This window comes from Mobula hypostoma, chromosome 6, assembly GCF_963921235.1.
Source record: "Mobula hypostoma chromosome 6, sMobHyp1.1, whole genome shotgun sequence".
Taxonomy (NCBI): domain Eukaryota; kingdom Metazoa; phylum Chordata; class Chondrichthyes; order Myliobatiformes; family Myliobatidae; genus Mobula; species Mobula hypostoma.
The window spans coordinates 174,215,697-174,235,810 of record NC_086102.1 but is presented as its reverse complement, the minus strand read 5'-3'; the positions used below and the strand labels follow the sequence as shown (position 1 = coordinate 174,235,810).

General features: G+C 41.1%; 1 protein-coding gene across 5 annotated transcripts in view; it reads right to left on the bottom strand.

Annotated features, from left to right (window-relative positions):
• Nucleotides 1–20,114, bottom strand: part of gpd2 (glycerol-3-phosphate dehydrogenase 2 (mitochondrial)) — a 133,847-nt gene that overhangs the window by 57,948 nt on the left and 55,785 nt on the right. For 4 of the 5 annotated variants that reach the window (XM_063052277.1, XM_063052276.1, XM_063052280.1 and 1 more), the window contains 2 exons: nucleotides 7,700–7,824; nucleotides 7,422–7,519 (listed from right to left, as the gene is read on the bottom strand). The exons of the other annotated variant lie outside the window; for it this stretch is intronic. In XM_063052277.1, the coding sequence (XP_062908347.1) occupies nucleotides 7,422–7,519; nucleotides 7,700–7,824 (223 nt within the window). The remainder of the gene's footprint in view (nucleotides 1–7,421; nucleotides 7,520–7,699; nucleotides 7,825–20,114) is intronic. 5 annotated transcript variants of the gene reach the window in all.

The window sequence follows — 20,114 nt, the reverse complement described above, 5'->3', positions numbered from 1 at the left end:
TAGAAACCTAATGTAGCAATGTCTTAAACGCACATCAGAGGACTACAGTTCTACATCAGGTACTGAAGCAAAGAAGACTGATCAGTGTAAGGCAATCTGCAATCATTCCAGAGAGAAAAGATAAAGATGAGCCAATAGAGCTGACCTGCCCTTTCAGATAATTGCTTCTAGAGCTCTTCCACATCTGAATTTATGAAAATGACAATTGTTTTTCAATTACTTCCAGAACTTGTAGAACCTATTGCTCAGTTAACCTAAACTTTATACTCCGCATTAATTACAAATCGCAAGTTTTCTGATTAGCAGTTTGATACCTCCAGAGTTAATTAATTTCAAAGAGAATTAATATTACTGATAAAATAATACAGATTAGAAAGTTTAATTTCACTACTGACAAAAATCAACCTTATTGAAGTAATGCAGGGAAATCTTGATATAATGCATGAATCAAGGGACAACTTTAACACCCGCATTATAAATACAGCAACATTCATCTACTTTCTGCTTTGGGGAACATGATACAACACTTGTAATATCTGAAACCAGAGAATGCCTTGTACACGCTGTATAAATAAACAGTCTGTCATTTAGGCATCAATTTCTTGAGAGAGGCAAGAAATAAATTCTGCAAAGATTTTGTTATCTGGCCTGGTAGACATCTATCCTCTAACTTGCCATGAAAAGTTCAGACTTCTTCAAAACAGCAAGACCAGTTAGCTTGCAAATAAAGCACAAAGAAGTCAAACAGCACCATTTCCTGTTGCATTGTAGAGCGCACACTTCAAACATTGATTTACTTCATTGTTTTACCTCATCCTCCAATCTCCTGCACAGCAAACAAAAATTAATATTTACACTTTGAGTTTCATCATTGTACTCGGCATGGTTTTGAGACTGTCCTCACGTAACTACATAACCTAATTCCTGAAAGTTCCAGAAGATACGAGAAAGCCTGAATATTAACCTGAACGTGAGAAGTCCTACAGATGCTGGAAATACAGAGCAACACAGACAAATTGCTGGAGGAACTCAGCAGGTCAAGCAGCATCTATGGAAATGAATAACCAGTCGACATTTTGGGTTAAGATCCTTCTTCAGGACCTTGAAGCACACACTGCCCTGAAGAACAAGTTTTCCTTTACTCAAAGTTTCCTCAGTCTTTACAGTGCAAGCGTGCTTTAGTAATATTACTGGATTTGTAATCCCATCTGTGGCAAAATGAAGGATGAGATAAGTAATCTCCTCTTCCCTTACTTCGAATAACTGTTACCTCTTTAGTCGGCAGTGCACCTGGACATGTGAATAACAAAGAGATTATCACTGACGGGGTTGAGTTCCAACAGCAACACTGTGAATCCGACTGACTGCAAAAAGGTGAGCAGAATTAGAAGGTGAGTAGAAGCTGAACAGTGAAATAAACTGGAAATCCTGGAACCACTCAGCAGATCAGTATGAATGAAACGCCAAATGTTGCTGGTTGAAGATACTATCAGAACGGGGACAAATGCTGCCCGACTAGTTTCATTCTCTGTTTTCATTTCAGATTTTCATCACTTGCATTTATTTTTGATTCTCTAAGGAATAACCAGATGAGAACAAAATATCATCAGTGAAAGGAGCCTATGAAGATAATCGTAGGAATACTGCCTCTTCAAAATAAATAAAAACCCTCCCCACAATATAATACTGGAAATGGAGTCATAGAAAAGGAGAACACAGAAACAGGCCCTTTAAACCACCTAGTCCATGCCAAAACCATTTAAAATGCACACTCCCATCAACCTGCACAGGGTCTATAGCCCTCCATAGCCCTCCCTTCCATGATCTAACTAAAGTTCTCTTAAACATTGAAATCCAGCTTGCATGCCCCACTTATTCTGGCAGCTCATTCCACACTCCCATGACCCTCTGAATGAGGAAGTTTCCCCTCACGTTCCCTCTCCCTTTCCAGCCATCACATAAAAAAAATCAATAATTTTGATTTCCGATGCACAGAGAAAGAGAATAGGAACTGCAAATTCAAAGCAGTGACAAATAATTGAAAAAAATATTCAAGTCTATTTAAAGCTACAAGTAAAACTATTTATTTATTTAAATACAATTAGAACAATTTTAGGGGGTACATTAGTAGTCCAACTATTCACTGCTTCATTGCTTTTTCACCTTTCAGTGAGATGGATGGGCTTGGTGCAGTGACAACAGCTTCTCAACATCAGGCTCAATGCCACTCAGAAGGAGTCTCAGATCCCGAAGTTCAGTCATTTGTAGTCTGTTTTATTGCTTTGAAGTAAGCTTGGCAACTGCACTGAAACAGTGCATCAATAAATATGATGTTTGAAAGACAATAAAGAACATCTTGACCTTTTCCACAGTGCAGGATAGCATTCAGAGATTTCTTTCTCCAACCAAAAGTCTTGATATGATTTTTTGAATTTCAGCTTCAGCTCGAAGCTATTTTGTAGCAAGATCAGTTCTTCCTCTTTCCTTCCTGTCAATCCCTCATAAGAAGTGTTCAGGAATTTAGATAGAGTAAAGATCCGGAAATTTCTTTTGCCATGGCTTTATGCAACTCACCCAGGTGGGCACAGTGCATACTTGAAGATCATCACCTGCTATTCTTTCTTTTTCTTCCAACTCAAAGAGGCTCATAAATTACATGACGACCAATGTTGCACATAAATAGGGTTACCTTGAGCAGAAATATGGAGACAACTGATTTGACTTTGATAAGATTCACATCATGTCCTTGCAATTGAAAATTGATTTCATTAAACCTGGCAAATAATTCTGACAAATAAGCAATGTGATGCCTAATGTTCTTGAGTGGATTACTGAATGAAGCATCTTGGATCTTCAAAGAAATTTATCACAGTTTCAAAAAGTGCATATAAGTGTCTCAGGTAGTTTTCTTTTGCGAACCACCTGACATCTGTGTACAACAGCAAGCATTCTTACTGTTCATCATTCTCAAAACAATGCTCTCAAAATAGTCGAGAGTTGAGAGCATGGGACTTGATTTTAATCACTGTGATTACAGCATTTGATAACAGCATTTAAAGATTTCTGCCGCCGATCACTTTGGTTTTTGCAACAAGATGTTGTCTGTGAGTTACACGGTGAATGGTAAATATATTAGATACAGCTTTTTTTCAAGAAAGTAATAACCCCTATGGTAGATTTAAAATATGCAAGAAAACATCAAACTCAAATGGGTCAAGGAAGCAGACAGACCAATTGTCTTTATTCCTGCCATGCGCTTGGAGATGGAAGCTGCCATTTTGTGGAATTGTTTTACATCCTCCATTTTGTGAGATAAAGTTGCTTCACTTTCTATATTTTAAAGTAGACACAGTGATGCTTCAGGTAAACAGCTGGACTAGAGATAATTTCCAATAAGACGTTATTTGTGAGGTGTTTTTCATATAACATGCAGGTTTGCGAATGTTGGGGTTGATGCCTGCCTGAATTGATTCAAGCTGGTTACTGAAGAGACCAAAGAGCCATAAATTACCAGTTGTCACTTCTGCATCAGAGCCAATAAAAAGGTGTTAAAGGTCAATCAGATGACCTACAGCCGATGACATTGGAATGCAATATTTGAATTGGTAAGCAACGAATATAAAAATGGACACTTACAGTGTGCTATCAGCAATAACTCTCTCAAGAGAATCACCATCGTGAGGGAGAACTCCTATTACAAGGGCTGGGTGAAGAAAGAATCGAACATCTGGTCAACAGAGATCCCCTATTTTGTTGTTATGAGTTGGACAAGTTGTCTGAATAAGTATTGGTACAAAGGGGACAGTAGAATTCATCTTTTAAGTTGCCGGCCTGGTGTTAACATGGTTATGTTTTTCCTTTGTGCAGAGATAATAATCAATTAATTGTGTAGTGAGTTTCCTAATCTAGTTCTGTTGACGAAGGGTCAACAGTGGTATCTTATCATTGATGGTGTCCCATCATTTGCAGTAGCCTGAATGTTGGTGAACAGAATGTCCTCTTCTTTGAAAAATTGCTCAAAAACCCAAATTATTAACTCACCCTTTGTATCTGTTTCTAGTCCCCTTGCAAGTAACAACTCTTGAACCATGCTTTCATCTTTTATAAAGCAAACATAACTACAAAGCCAAGATTTGTTGCTTGGCAAAGTTAACTCACACAACTGCAGAGCAAATTGTGTTGTCCTAACTAGTAGCACAATACGTCTTTCATATTCCCAGGCATTTTATCTATTCATCTTTGAACAGGGTTGTTGCTGAGAGGAATCGCTTTAATTATTAAGTCTGGTGACTTATGCAAAATCATACTCAGGACCTCCCTGACTGCTGGCAGAATCAGTCCTCCTACAATTGTATGGGGCTTTCCAGTTTTAGCAACGAAATGTTGTACCAAGCACACAAACCATCACTGCTTTGTAGTGAAGTGCTGGCAAACATGTTTTGAAGTGTTCTTCATTTCTCAAAGCTTTCACAAAGTGACTGAAAATAAACCAATTTCTTGCTTGCTTTATCAAAGTGTATTCTCTTAAAATATTCAAGGAGCCTTGATGGTTTCATGGCCTCATTTGACAAAAGTTTTTCAAGCAAGAGACACATTGGCTGCTGTTAGTTGCAAGGTGCTGGTATAGATCCATATTTCCGATGCTCCACACTATATTGTCTACACTTCACTTCCTTGAAAGGAAGTGTTAATGTTTGAGGAGTGTTTGATGGCACTGAGCCTGAACTACTGGAGTTTAAAAGCATGATGGGGGAATCTCACTGAGACCTATTGAATATTGAAAGGCCTCAATAGAGTGGCTGTGGAGAGGATGTTTCCATAGTGGGGGGGGGAGGGTTCTTGGTCTAGAGGCCACAACCTTGGAATAGAGAAACGTCCAATTAGAACAGAGATGATGAGGAGGAGGAATTTCTGTAGCTAGTGAGTGGTGAATGTGTGGAATTGATTGCCACAGACAGCTATGGAGGCCAAGTCATTGAGTATATTCAGTATATTTAAAGCAGAGGTTGATAGGTTCTTAGTCAGGGTGTCAAAGGTTACGGGGGGAAGGCAGGAGAATAGGGTTGACGGGGATAATAAATCAGCCATGATGGAATGGTGGAGCAGACTCAATAGGCCAAATGGCCTAATTCTGCTCCTATGTCTCATGGTCTTATTGTTTGGTCTGCTTCTGCCATTTTCGTTATGAATCAACGACCACAGTCAATCGCCTATTGTTTAAGTCACCCACCCAAGGATTCAGTGATCCTCCTCGCTCGCGGTGCACACACAAACACACACGTCCAACCTCAAGCGCTGCGGTCAATAAGGGGGAAAGTTATGACATCATCAAAGCTCAGGCAAAAATCTGACTCTCTACCTGAAGGCACATAAAGGAGGGCAGTGATAACTCGGTTGGGCTGTGGTCAAGATCATTTGAAAAGGCAGATTCCGCACTTTTCCCCATTGAATGCCATATCCTAATTCACAGGAATTGTGTCACTGCGTGATTAGTGTATGGGAATCATACTAGCAAACACTGTACTACAGTAGTGAACGGAAATAATGTGCGGGCCAAGTTCAGAAATAACACAATTTCTTCAGTCCAGATTTCCCTTGATGTGCCCGTTCGAGAAGTGTCACGTTGCTTTTCAAAACTATAACGTGTATTGAGCAAAGTCTAAGAGAATGGTGGGTTACGTGATCGTTGTAATCAATTGAAGCACTGATGATCAAATGTAATTGATTTCTTGAACTAATCCCTCAGATGTCCCCATGCTACTGAGTGTTCCCCCCTTCTTCTCCACAGCCCCTGCCTAAAAGGAGTTTGTACATTCTCCCCATAAGCACGTGGGTTTCCTCCGGGTGCTCTGGTTTCCGCCCACAGTGTAAAGACATACCAGCTGGAAGGTTAATTGGTCATTACAAATTGTCCCATGATTAGGCTAGGGTTAAATCAGGGATTGCCGGGCAGCACAGCCCAAAGGGACAGAAGTGCTGTATAATAAATAAATAAATAATTTTATCTTTATTGCCCCTTTAGAAACTCACACTGCCCCAGGGAGGCAATATCACCCAGTTTGGGAACCACTGATTTACATGAATGGCTCCTGAGATGACAGATTATACTGACAATGACAGAACAGAACAGGAGGCTGGGCCTGTTTTCTTTGAACAGAAGGCTGAGGGCATAGATGATAGAACTGTATCAAAATGGGTCTAAAAGGGGTCTCTGCAGAGTGAAGTGCCAGAAGTGGTTTCCTTTAGTGAACAGCTTGCGGACTGAAGGTTAAGTGGAAGAGGATTCGGAACTTGCAGGCAGGATCCATCCTGGCCTGTAAAATTTGAAAGATCTGGGGTGAAACCAATAGGTTGCTCTGGTAGGCAGCCAGCACAGGTACAATCGGCTGAATGGCTTCCTGGTTTGTTCAAATCTATTCACAGCCATATCCCTCCATATCCTTATATCCAGAACCCACAGCAACCACTATGTCTTGTATTTACAACTGCTACCAAGGCCCAAGTATCCAGGCTTGCGCCTGTCAATGCTGATTGCATGGTTATTTTCCACTCCTATCACCCTACATGTTCTTCAGCTCTCAACTATCTGAGATAAAAGTCAGCATTCAGTCACTTTGCCTGCAAAAGATGGCGACAGCAGACAGTTCAATAGAACTCTTCCTCAGTTAATGTTGACAAGAGCTCTCCAAAGAGTCAGAAAGGACATTTCTCCATCTGTATCCTAAATTTACTGTAAAGCCATAACACAGCAGGAGGCTGCCCCAGAAATCCAGCACTTTAATGACATCTTGGCTCAAAGCACATGGCATGCAATACAATATATCACGCGCTTCATAAATACAGGCAATGAAAATGCAGAACATGGGCCCTTAAGTTATTTTTCAAGGAATAAATAGGATTGCAGTTTAACTAACACAAGAGCTGCTAACAGAGAAACTCCCTATTATTGTAAACTTGACAATAGAAATATGGGTATTTACATAAAGGAAACAAATTGCAAGTTAGATTAATGCAATGGCAGGAAAATGCTGTCAAAGTTCAAAGAAAATTTATTATCAAAGTACATTTATGTCACCATATACATAAAACACCAAGATTCATTTTGTTGCGGATTACTCAATGAGTCCAGTAACCATAACAGAAAATAAAAGACAATAAACTGGGCAAATAAAAAGAGAAAGAAAAAAGAAACAACAATAAATAAATAAGCAATAAATATTAAGAACATGAGCTAAAGATTCCTTGAAAGTGAGTCCGGAGGTTATGTACAAAACTTCGAGCCACCTATCAATCAAGATTAACCTTACTTGTTACAGCTGCCTGAACTTCCTTACGGTATTTCACAATTAGTGAGTACACTATTGGGCAAACAAAATGCAAAATTCACACTTGACATTCCTACAATACTAAGGAATACTTACTTGTAAAGAGGAAGCATTATAGGTAACTGTCTTGCAATATGAGGAGCAACTTCAAGCAAATTGGCACGTTCTCGTAGTGATTCTCGCACTAGTCTATACTATAAGAATGAACATAATTCGAAGTTACAAATGTTGTTAATATAATTTTCTGAATCTTTTAACTTATTTGAAAAGAAAATTAGTTGCTAATCAATTAATGTATTTAGTGCACTATATATTCATCTCCTGATTAAAAAAAACACAATTATTTTTGCTCCAATTGTGATAATTATTTATACCTGCTCGTAATCTAAATTTATGAGTGCTTTCTGTAGATATCGCACTCCTCCATGTATAAGTTTAGTGCTTTTGCTACTTGTTCCAGAAGAAAAGTCCTCTCTCTCTATCAGTGCAGTTTTGAGACCTAGGAAGATGAAAAATAATTCTCAGTAACTTGTCCTCAATTGTTGCATTTATACAATAATTTAGAAAATAATTTAAAATAATTATCTTTTTCCGCAATTAAGGCCGCTACTATCATGCCACTTTTGTGGCTTGGCAAACCACTTCTGTAGGAAAATTTGCGAAGAACAGTCATGGTCCTGATACCATGATTGTCTATGTCAAACGACTTGACACACAACGATCATTATCATCATCAAGCCAGAAATCTGCTAAAAATAGAATCAAAGTTCCAGATGATCGATTGGTGGAGCCTGGAGAGAGGGCAGCACTTAGTTTCCAGAATCCAGGGATACTTGTATGGCTCAGGGACACTGCCAACACATGTGGCAGAGGGATAAGGGAAGGGAACCCAACAGAGTATCTTCTGCAACTGAAAAATCAGCTATTGGAAAAAGGTCACACACTGCAGGAAGAGAATGGGGAACCAGCTAAAAACTAATGGTTAGCTTGTATTTACTGGCAACTATTCCAGTATAGCGACGCCCAGCACAAGCTCCACCATTACATTTCTTCTGAATCGATGGCTTTGTAGCCAAGTCTATGGACAATATGAAGATAGGTGGAGGGGCAGGGAGCGTTGAAGAAGCAGGGAGTCTGCAGATTGGGAGTATGCACAATAAAGTAGTTCTGGGAATGAAAGGCCTCTGTACTCGCTGGAGTTTAGAAAGATGGGGGGGCGGGTTGGATCTCATTGAATTCTGTCGAATATTGAAAGGTCTAGATAGAGTGGATATGGAGAGGCCGTTTCCCATAGTGGGGGAGTCTAGAACCATGGGGCAAAGCTTCAGAATACAAGGATGTCCCTTTAGAACAGAGATGAGGAGGAATTTCTTTAGCCAGAGGGTAGTGGATCTGTGGAATATTTTGCCACAGATGGCTGGGAGGCCAGTCACTGGGTATGCTTAAAGCGGAGGTTGATAGGTTCTTGATGAGTAAGGGCATCAAAGGTTACATGGAGAAGGTAGGAGAACAGGGTTGAAAGGGATAATAAATCAGTTCTGATGGAATGTTGGAGCAGACTCAATGGGTCAAATGGCCTAACTCTGCTCCTGTGTCTCATGGTCTTCATGCACCATCCAATAGTATAAGAAAGAACGAAAATATCTCCCCAGTAAACTTACTGAAACCACAGCTTAGAAACAAGTCTACCTAACAGGGAAAACACAAAAGTAGAAAATGGAAAAACATATTAGTATAAAATAATATAATTTTACAAACATTTATGGATGTTACTGCATTCACCACCTAATTTTTTGACAAAATATTTATGTTCGTTAGCATTGTTCGTCCAACTTCAAAAATGTCAAAATGGCATCCATAGTCCTGAATGCTCAAAATTCATCAGTAGCATTATTGACCACTGTTGTGTATTTAATAACTTAGTAACATTTGAGTAATCTTATGTATATAGGTTGATTAAGCATTCTTGTTCAGTTAAATAATTTATTACGAGTTGTATGTATAAATATGTGAACTGTGTACATTATGACGCTACCACATGAAACATATGCAATGTAAACACAAAGTTAGACCTGCATTCCCAGACTCGCGAGTCTTCCTTTGAATTAGTTTAATATTTTGAAGTTGCAAAACATAACATCGGCTACAAGGTACAATTAAAACGAACACACGACAGCTACTGACCTGTTCAGCGCACAGCCAAATATTCAAGTTAATAAAACACAGCCCAGCACATACAGAGATGGTCTTCAAAAGGGAAGACACAATGGAGCTTTTTAAAAAAAAAAGTCAGAAAAAGGAAAAATTCACAGGTTCATGAAGAGTGAGTACCGGGTGATAATAATAATTAAAAAAAACAGAAATGGCTGGCTACATTGGAAAAATTGACGCATCTGATTACACAAGAGATAATTGGAACACGTATACTGAGCTAAACCAACATATTTTGAAGCAAATGAAATAGCCAATGAGAAACAAGTACCAGTTTTGCTGAGTACATTAGGATTAAAAGCATACAGTTTGTTTTGAAGTTTAATTGCTCCAACCAAACTACCTGAGATGAGCTTTGCTGATATTCTGAAAGTAATGCAGGAACATTTGGAACCAAAGCCATTGTTGATTGCAGGAACCTTTAGGTTTCATAAGCAAAATCAAAAAGAAGGGGAGTCTATTTCAGCATATATTGCTGAACTGAAGAGATTATCTGAGCATTGTCAATTCAGTAATGGGCTTAATGATACATTGAGAAATTGTTTTGTTTGTGGAATCTTATGAGAAAGCATTCAAAAATGGCTTCTAACTGAAGCACAACTTACATTTAATGAGCAGTTGAAATTGCTTTATGAATAGAAACAGCAGACAGAGACACAATTGAGCTGCAGTCAGGAATGAAAGTGAGTGTGAACACAATTGCAATGTGTTACCATTGTGGCAGGGACTCACAGACACCAGACCAAGGGCAAAACTTTAAGGACAAAACTTGCAGAAAATGCAACAAAGTAGAACACATACAAAGAGCATGCTGGGCAGACAAAAATAAATGGATTGCACAGAGAAGAGAAAAAACTAGAAGGTCAAGTTGTAGTTTCAAAAGAATGCTGTTGATGAAAAAATCTGAAAATAAGGAGAGTGACGAGGACTGTGTAATCTTGAGATTTACAGTGTGAAAATTCACAATAGACAAGCAAAATGCCTTACACCAGAAGAGAATGGCAAATTAATTACAACTGAATTAAACACTTGTTCAGCTGTTTGTCATTCCACAAGATGAGTTTGAATGTCATTTCAAAGATACTAAAGTAAAGCATGCACATATCCAACTAAGAACTTATACTGTAGAAAAGATGACTCCTGTGGGAATAGCATCCATAATAGTGAAATATAACAACCTTTAAGCTATATTGAGCATGTATGTGGGAAAAACAAGAGTGCCAGCATTGTGGGGATATGATTGTCTGAGAGAACTGGAACTTGATTGGAGATCTATTCACAATTTGCACACTGCACCTGCTGCAATGAAGCCATGTGAAAGCAAGTTAAGGAAGATACTAGATGATGCCACACTAGTGTTCAAGCATGGCCCTAGAAAACTCAAATATACCAACGGTAAAGCAGTGTTAAATGAAAATGCCACACCAAAGTTTTGCAAAACCAGTCCAGTTCCTTATACCATCTGTGATAAAGCAGGTAGTGAGTTAGATCATGTGAAGGCTGAAGGAATTCTTTCCCAGGTTGAGTCGAGCCCATGGGCAACACCACTGGTCCCAGTAACCAAGAAGAATAAATCTGTCAGGATCTGTGGTGATTTTAAGGTTAATCAATCCAGTACTGAAAGTTGATCAATACCCTCTGCCCAGTATAGAGGATATCTTTGCAAACCTTTCTGGGGGAAAACACTTTAGCAAAGTGGACTTAACTGAGGTCTACTTGCTGATGGAGATGGAAGAAGAGTCCAAATTGTTTCTCACCATAAGCATTCACAAAGGGCTCTATCACTATGTTAGGTTTATTTCTGGAGTAGCATCTGCACCTGTACTCTGGCAGGAAGCTATGGACCACGTGCTGCAAGGATGCTCAGGCACTCAATGTTACCTAGATGACATCATTGTTACTGGTAAGAATGACAAGGAACATCTCCAAAACCACAAAACAGTGTTAAAAAGATTAAAAAATTATGGGCTCAGAGCACAATGCAACAAGTATGAATTCTTTAAACCAAACACCACTTACTGTGGTCACATGATTGACGCACAAGGATTACACAAGAGTGCTGAGCTGTGGTGGATGCCCCGAGGCCAAAGAACATGTCACATTTGCGGTCCTTTTTAGGATTTGTCAAGTAATATAACAGACTCCTGTCAAACCTGGGTACTGTGCTCTACCCCTTGTACTCTTTACTGCAGATTGGGAAGAAATGGCAATGGACAAGGCAGTGTGAGATGGCTTTCAAAGTGGTAAAGGAAATGGTGACATCAGACACTGTACTGACACACTATGAATAACATCATCCAGTGAAGCTTGCCTGTGATGCCTCAGCTTATGGTACCAGTACAGTCATGTCACATTATCTGTGATGGTAGTGAACAGCCCATAGCCTTTGCATCATGTTTCCTTACCGCTACAGAGAAAATTATGCACAGATTGACAGAGAGGCCTCGAGTCTGGTTTGGGGTGTAAAACATTGCAAAAAGTACTTGTGTGGGAGAGAGTTTACCCTCATTACTGATCATCAACCACTAGTGTCCATTTTCAATCCACAGAAGGGTGCTCCACTGACAGCAGAAACACAAATGCAGAGATGGGCTCTGTTTCCTGGAGGACACAATTACAAGACTGAATTCAAGAGGATGACTAATCATGGAATTGATAATGGATGTCCCGTTTATACTTGCAAAAGGAAATACCTGAAAAATGTACAAAAGAGGGCACATCCCTCAATGTATTCTCCCTAACGCAAATGGAAAGTCTCCCTATAACGGCAGAGATGATCCAAAAGGAAATCGGAAAAGACCTCATACTGTATCAGGTCTACTGGCCACCAGAAATGGCTTCAATGTACAGCAGAAACTCCAGATCCTCCATTGTTACCAGACCAATATGAACTTGCCCTTATGTGGGGATTGAGAGTTGTTGTGCCAAACAAGCTAAGAACTAAAATGTTAGAAGAGCTACATACCGGTCATCTAGTTATGGTTAAAATGAAAGTGTAGCTCGAAGCTTTGTCTGGTGGCCTAGGATAGATCAGCAGATCAAGCAGCTCACCATGCACTGTACAGGACGCCAACAGAACAGCAAAAGGCTCTGTGCCCTAGAGTCAGGAGTGAAGGTCATGGAGAGCGAGCGAAATCAGCTCTCACCTCGGATCTGGGCTGTTGTTTAAACTGTCTAAACAGCACGTTGTACCTTGCACTATGACCCAGGCACTGCTGCTGCAAAATGCCCCCAGGCCTAGATCACCCTGCCTAGCGACTTGCTCCGGGCCCAGATTTTGTTGCCCAGCCCGAAGCTGCTCTCAAGCTCTTCAAAGTCAGCTGGGTGTCCAGAATGATCCAACCTCACATTTGGCTAGTTGTACGAGCATTGAAATTAAATCTCCACTGCCTAGGCCCCAGCTTCTCCTTACAATGCTCAGTGTGATCCAACCTTGCTCCCGGGCCAGTTGTACAGGTGTCAGAACTCCATCCACAATGACTCATCTGCCGAACTCGCCTCAGCATCATTCATTCCTTCACTGTTTGCAGCAATAATTTAACACAATTTACCTCAGAAGAGGTATTTTTAGAGATGTTTTTAGTTGGATTTCTTAGCCTTTTGACTACCAGGAATCTGTTACACACACTTGGTAGCGCCACCTTAACCAGATTGAGACGCCTCTTCGCAAAGAATGGTGTTCCACAGTACTTAGTCAGTGACAATGGACCATAGTTTGTGGGGGAACAAACTGAACCAGAAGCTCGCCAACTTCCTCCTTGAATGTAACACATTCCACAACCAACAATTCACCACCTATGCTTTTTCTGGGTCATCTCTTCTGCTCATTCTTGGATCTCTTCAACCCAGTCTCAGAAGGAGTTTGCAGGACAAGCAGCTGAGACAAATTGAGGGCTCCTCAGACAAGGAGGTTCGATGTTTCACTCCTGGACAAGCAGTCCTGGCGAGGGACTACAGAGGTAATCAAACGTGGGTACTCAGAAAGATTAAGGCCTGAACTGGACCACTCTCACACTCAGTGGAGATTGCACCTGATATCATCTGGGGATGACAGATCAATCAGTTGAGGAGAGCAGAATCAATTGTTAGAGAAGAGAATTGGCGACTGCTGTCAGAACCACTTCCTGCAGTCTCAGTCATCTCCTACAATCACCACAGTGGAGGCCCCAGATCCTGAGATTGTTTCACAGCCACAAGTTTCACCTGACAAGAAGAGTGACCCCCCCCCCCCCAACCCCTTATCAGGGAAGACATTATCCCACAGGAGCAAATAATCCTGTATGGTGATTAAATCTTTAGGCCTGGATGGGAGAATTTTAAATTTACTATGCTGTGGATATCTCTATATAGCAGTTATATTAAACAATATACTGTGTATGTAGTTGAGATGCATTCTCCATTGGGATGGAGCTAAGCAGGAAGGAATGTTGTGTACTGAATATTTTAGCAATATGTGAGTAATTTTATATATATATAAAAAAGCTGATTAAGCATTCTTGGTTGTGTCAATAATTCATTACGTATAAATCCATGAACTGCATATGTCATCACGCTACCACGTGATACATGCATGCCTTGCTAAAAGTAAACACAAAGTTAGACTCGCATTCCCAGACTCCCATTTTTTCCTTTGAATTATTTTAAAGTTTTGAAGCTATGAAACAATAACCACCATAAGCAAAGTAATAACCACCGTTCTTTCACAAAAATAACATATATCTTTCCTGACAGGAGAATCTCAGAAATAAAGGATCAACCATTATTGTTTGTCATTCATATTAGTGAACTGGATGAGAATGTAGAAAGCACAATTGGCAAGTTTGCAGATGACATCAAAGTGGTGTGGTGGATGGGGATGAAGGTTGTCCAAGGCTACTAAAGAATGTAGATCAACTGGGAAAGTGGACCTTGGAGTGATACGTGAAGATTAACCACCAAGTGTGAAATGATGCATTTTAGGAGGTTCAACTATGGCAAAACTTCGACAGAGAATGACAGGACTCTGGGAGGTTCTATAGAACAGAGAAACCATGGGTACAGAAAATATTCCCTAAAAGTGGTGTCACTGGTAGACCTGATGGTAAAGAACACAATTGCCTTCATCAGACAGAACAGTGGGTACAAGAGTTGTCATTTATGTTAAAGATGTTGGTGAGACAGCACCTGGAATATTGTGTGTAGTTCTGGTTATCATACTAATAGGCAGGATGTGATTAAACTGGAGAGGATTTTGCCAGTACTGGAGTGCTTGAGTTATGAGAGACCAGGTAGGCTGGGATTGTCTTCCCTGGATGATGCAGAGACCAGGACGTGATTAAACTGGAGAGGGTTTTGCCAGGACTGGAGTGCTTGAGTTATGAGAGACCAGGTAGGCTGGGATTGTTTTCCCTGGGGTAAGGGACGATGCAGTGGTAACCTTATAGAAGTTTATAACATCATGATTAAAAAGGCACAGCTGAAATAAATTGTCACAGTCTTTACCCCCCACCCAAGGTGGAGGAGTCTAAATGAGAAGACACAAGTTTTGGTTGAGAGGGGAAAGACTTAAAGGGGATCTGAGGGAAAAATTTTCCATCAGAGGGTGATAGGTGTTAGAGAAGGAGGTAGAGGGGGGTACAATTACCATGTTTAAAAGACATTTGGACAGGAACATGGATACAAAAGGTTTAGATGGATTTGGGCCAAATGGAGATAAATGGGACTTGGTTCACAAAAGCACCCTGATCAGCATGGACAAGTTGGGCTGAAGGGCCTGGTTTCACAGTGTATAACTCTATAACTGTGAAGCTGCTTTCAGAGCCAGACTACTACCAAGACGTTAATGCAGACCTCAAAAGGGACGTTCACAATATGATTTGTTCTGTCTCCAACACTCTGCAGTATTCAGCCACCAGAAGCTCTTCCGTCGTTGTACACAGAACAATTTGGCTATCAGGTGAGCTCACCCATTGGTGGGTGGAATGAAGAAAAGGAAGGGAGTGCAGCCAGCTCATCAGGAGCACATGTAAAAACAGGCACAGGAAGAGGGGGTGGAAGTGAAAGATGAGGCTTAGGAGCCTCTCACCAGGAGTGGACACCAAAAATAAGGCATCCGTTAGTCTTGCGAGACCATGGATCTGCGCCTGGAAAGTCTTCACTCTCCAGCGCGCAGGCCTGGGCAAGGTTGTATGGAAGACCAGCAGTTGCCCATGCGGCAAGTCTCCCCTCTCCACAACACCAATGTTGTCCAAGGGAAGGGCATTAGGACCCATACAGCTTGGCACCAGTGTTGTCGCAGAGCAATGTGTGATTAAGTGCCTTGCTCAAGGACACAACACGTTCCCTCGGCTGGAGCTCAAACTCACGACCTTCAGGTAGCTAGTCCAATGCCTTAACCACTCCAACAGGTAGAGGATTCAGCCCAGTACGTCATGAGCAAAGCCCTTCTGACCATTGAACACATCTACATGAAACGCTGTCGTAGGAAAGCAGCATCCATCAAGAGTTCCTCAACGCCCAGGCCATGCACTTTTCTCGCTGCTGCCTTCAGGAAGAAGGTGCAGGAGCCTGAAGTCTTGCACCACCAGGTTCAAGAACAGTTACTAACCCTCAACGTTCAGGCTCTTGAACAAAAGGGGATAACTACACTCACTTGCCCATCCTTTCAGATGTTCCCACAACCAATGATCTCACTTTAAGAACACTTTATCTTGTTATCTCATGTTCTCGTTATTTATTGCTACTCATTCATTTTTGCATTTGCAGTTCAATAGCCTGTGTATGATGCCTCGGCACAATGTCAGCAATGCATGGGCCAAGGACAGCAGTGCAGTTTAATAAAAGGACAGTGAGACAACAGCTTTCAACAGGAGGCAATGAAAGGGACCATAGGATCTGAGTGGTATGTCAGCAACAGGTGGAACTGATGACAGTCTTCAGCAATGGCCCTGATAAGCCCATATAACATTGGGGCAAAATTGGATTATTTGACCCACCAAGTCTGCACTTCCTCCCTCACCATCATTCAAGGCCTCAAACAGTCCTTCCAGGTGAGGTGACACATCACTTGCGAATCTGCCGGGATCATCTGCTGTATTTGGTGCTCCCAATGGGGCCTCCACTACAACGATGATATCCAACGCAGATTGGGGAACCACTTCATTGAGCACCTTTGCTCTGTCCACTGCAAAAGGCAGGATCTCGTGGTGGCATCCCATTCCCATTCTGACATGTCCATCCTTGGCCTCCTCTATTACCAACCTGACAGTATGAATGTTAATTATAAAGTTCAAAGTAAACTTATTATCAAAATACATATATGTCACTAAATACAACCTTACAGGCAATCACAGTTAACACAAGAAACTCTATAGAATTGATGAAAGACCACAACCAATCAGATGGACATCAGCTAATGTGAAAAAAACAATAAATCATACAAATATAAAGAAAGATAAAAAAGAAATAATAATAACAATAAACAAATCAGCAATAAATATCAAGAACATGAGATAAAGAACCCCTGAAAGTGAGTCCAAGGGCTAGGCAATCATTTCAATAATGGGGCGAGTGAAGTTGAGTGAAGTTATGGTTGAGGGATAATAACTGTTCCTGAACCTGGCGGTGTGGCACTTGAGATTCCGGTACCGTCCACCTGATGGTGGCAGTGAGAAGAGCGCACGTCCAGGCCTGGGTGGTGGAGAGCACATCCTGACGATGGATGCAGCTTTCTTGCGACTGTGCTGATGAAGGGTCTTGGCTGAAAATGCCGACTGTTTATTCCCAAAATGCTGGAGGAACTCAGCAGGCCAGGCAGCATCTAGCAAAAGAGTACAGTCGACATTTCAGGCCAAAACCCTTCAAAGGGTTGCAGTCTGTAACGTTGACCGTACCATTAGCTCCTCCAGCATTTTGTGTGTGTTGCTCAGATTTCCAGCATCTGCAGATCTTCTCTTGTTTGTGACCATTTATTCCCCTCCATACATGCTGCCTTAAGCTTACTATCACTGGCATCGATTGTGAAATTTGTTGTTTAGCGGCAGCAGTACAAAGCCAGCACAACACAAGACATAAAAGTTACTATAAGTTAAAAAACAAATAATGCAAAAGTTAAATTACAAGGTAATGTTCAAGGGCCATTCAGATACCTGATGGCAGAGGGGAAGAAGCTGTTCCTGAATCATTCAGTGTGGATATTCAGACTCCTGTACCTCCTTTCTGATGGTAGTAATACAAAAAGGGCAGGTCCCAGAAGCCGAGGGTATTTACTGATGGATGATGGCTTTGATGGTGGGGAAGGTTTTGCCCATGATTGATCTGGCTGAATTTAACCCTCTGCAGCCTCTTGTGATACTGTGCAGTGGAGTGGCCATATCACGTTGAGATGCAATCAGGCAGAATGTTCTCCACCATATATCTGGAGAAATTTGCAAACGTCTTTGGTGACATATCAAATATTCTCAAACTCCTATTAAAGTAGAGCTGCTGGCATGCTTTTCTTCATGACTGCATCAATATTTTGGCCCAAGGTAGATCCTCTGAAATGTTGGCGCCCAGGATGGTGAAGTTGTTCACCTTTTCCACCACTGGTCCCAAGAATGAAGACTGGTATGTGTTCCCAAGTTTTTCCTTCCCAGCGTCTATCATCAATTCCTTGGTTTTGCTGCTCGTGAGTGTGAGGTTGATGTGACACCACTCAACCAGCCGACCTATCTCACTCCTACATGCTTCCTCGTTGCCATCTGAAGTTCTGCCAGTAACTGTAGATGGCGTTTGTGCGGTGCCTAACCACGCACAATTTCACAGTATATATGCACAGCAAAATCTTTTGCAGACATATACTGTAGTCATTAGTGCTTTGCAAATCATTATGTACAGTTTCTTATTGTTCCCTCCTTAACTAAATACTTGTAACTTGCACCAGTTACCTTAGAGCTGCATCACAAGATACTGATGTCGCACACAATTCAATCACAGTAAGGTGCAGTTTTCCTTCCCTGATCTAAGACTGTTAGCAAATCCATTGGCTTCTTTACGACTGCCTGGCAACTCTGATGATTGTCTGCTTGTGATAGCCCTCACGTGTATTTCATTCAACTATACAACGGACAAATTTGATCTCACGGCTTCTATCCAGACCATAGTAAAGTAACAGAGCTTGAATTTTAACTTGTACCTTTCAACTTATTTCAATGAACATTGTTTTCCTAAAGCCAAGTTGAATTTTCACTTTCTATAGCTTGACTAAATTGTCTCCAAAACCATTAGAAAAATCAAGTACTTTTGCATGTGCCAATTCAACCATAAAACCTTCTTTGAAGTAATCTGACAAACTTCGACTCATTTCAAATTAACCTCTTGCCAGCAGAAAGAATAGAGATTAATGTTTAAAAATCTGTTCTCAGAATGCACATAAGATCATAAGACACTGGAGCAGAATTTGGTCATTCGGTCTATCATTATATCATGGCTGATTCATTATCCCTCTCAACCCCATTCTCCTGCCTTCTTCTCATTACCTTTGATGCCCTGACTAAACAACAATCTATCAACCTCTGCTTTAAGTATACTCAATAACTTGGCCTCCATAACCATCTGTGGCAATGAATTCCAGAGACTCATTACCCCCGGCTAAAGAAATTCCTCCTCACCTCTGTTCTAAATGAACATTCCTCTATTCTGCCCTCTGGTTCCAGACTCCCCCACTATGGGAAATATCTTCTCCACATCCATTTTATCTCGGCCTTTCAATATTTGGTACGTTTCAATAAGATCCTCCCTCATTCTTCCAAACTGCAGTGAGTACAGACTCAGAGCCAACATACACTTCTCAACATTAACCCTTTCATTCCCAGAATTATTCTCGTGAACTTCCTCTGGACCCTCTCCAATGCCAGCACATCACATCTTCTCCTAGACAAGCAGCCCAAATCTGCTCACAATTACTTAAAAAACCTCAGCATTACATCCTTGCTCTAGTCCTCTTGAAATGAATGCTAACATTGCATTTCCCTTCCTTACATTTAAGGAATCCTGCACGAGTTCTCCCAAGTTCTATTGCACCTCTGATTTCTGGATATGCTCCATGTCTATACCTTTATTCCTTCTACCAAAGTGCATGACCCTACCCTTCCCTACACTATATTCCATCTGCCACTTCCTTGCCTATTCTCCCAATCTAAGTGCTGCAGATTCATCTACACTACTAGCCCCTCCTCCTATCTTCATATCATCCGCAAACTTAGCCACAAAGCCATCAATTCCATCATAAAAATCATGACATGCAACACAAAAAGAAGTGGTCCCAAACCCAACCACTGTGGAACATCACCCGTCACCGGCAACCAACCAGAAAAGGCACCTTTTATTCCCATTCTTTGCCTCCTACCAGACACCAATCTTCTAACCGTGCTAGTATGTTTCCTGTAATAGATTGGGCTCTTGTTCTGTTCAGCAGCCTCATGCTCACAAGTCCTTATTTAATGCTTTGGGAAGTTAGTGTTGGGCACGTGGCCAAGTGGTTAAGGCATTCGTCTAGTAATCTGAAGGTTGCTAGTTCGAGCCTCAGCTGTGGCAGCATGTTTGTGTCCTTGAGCAAGG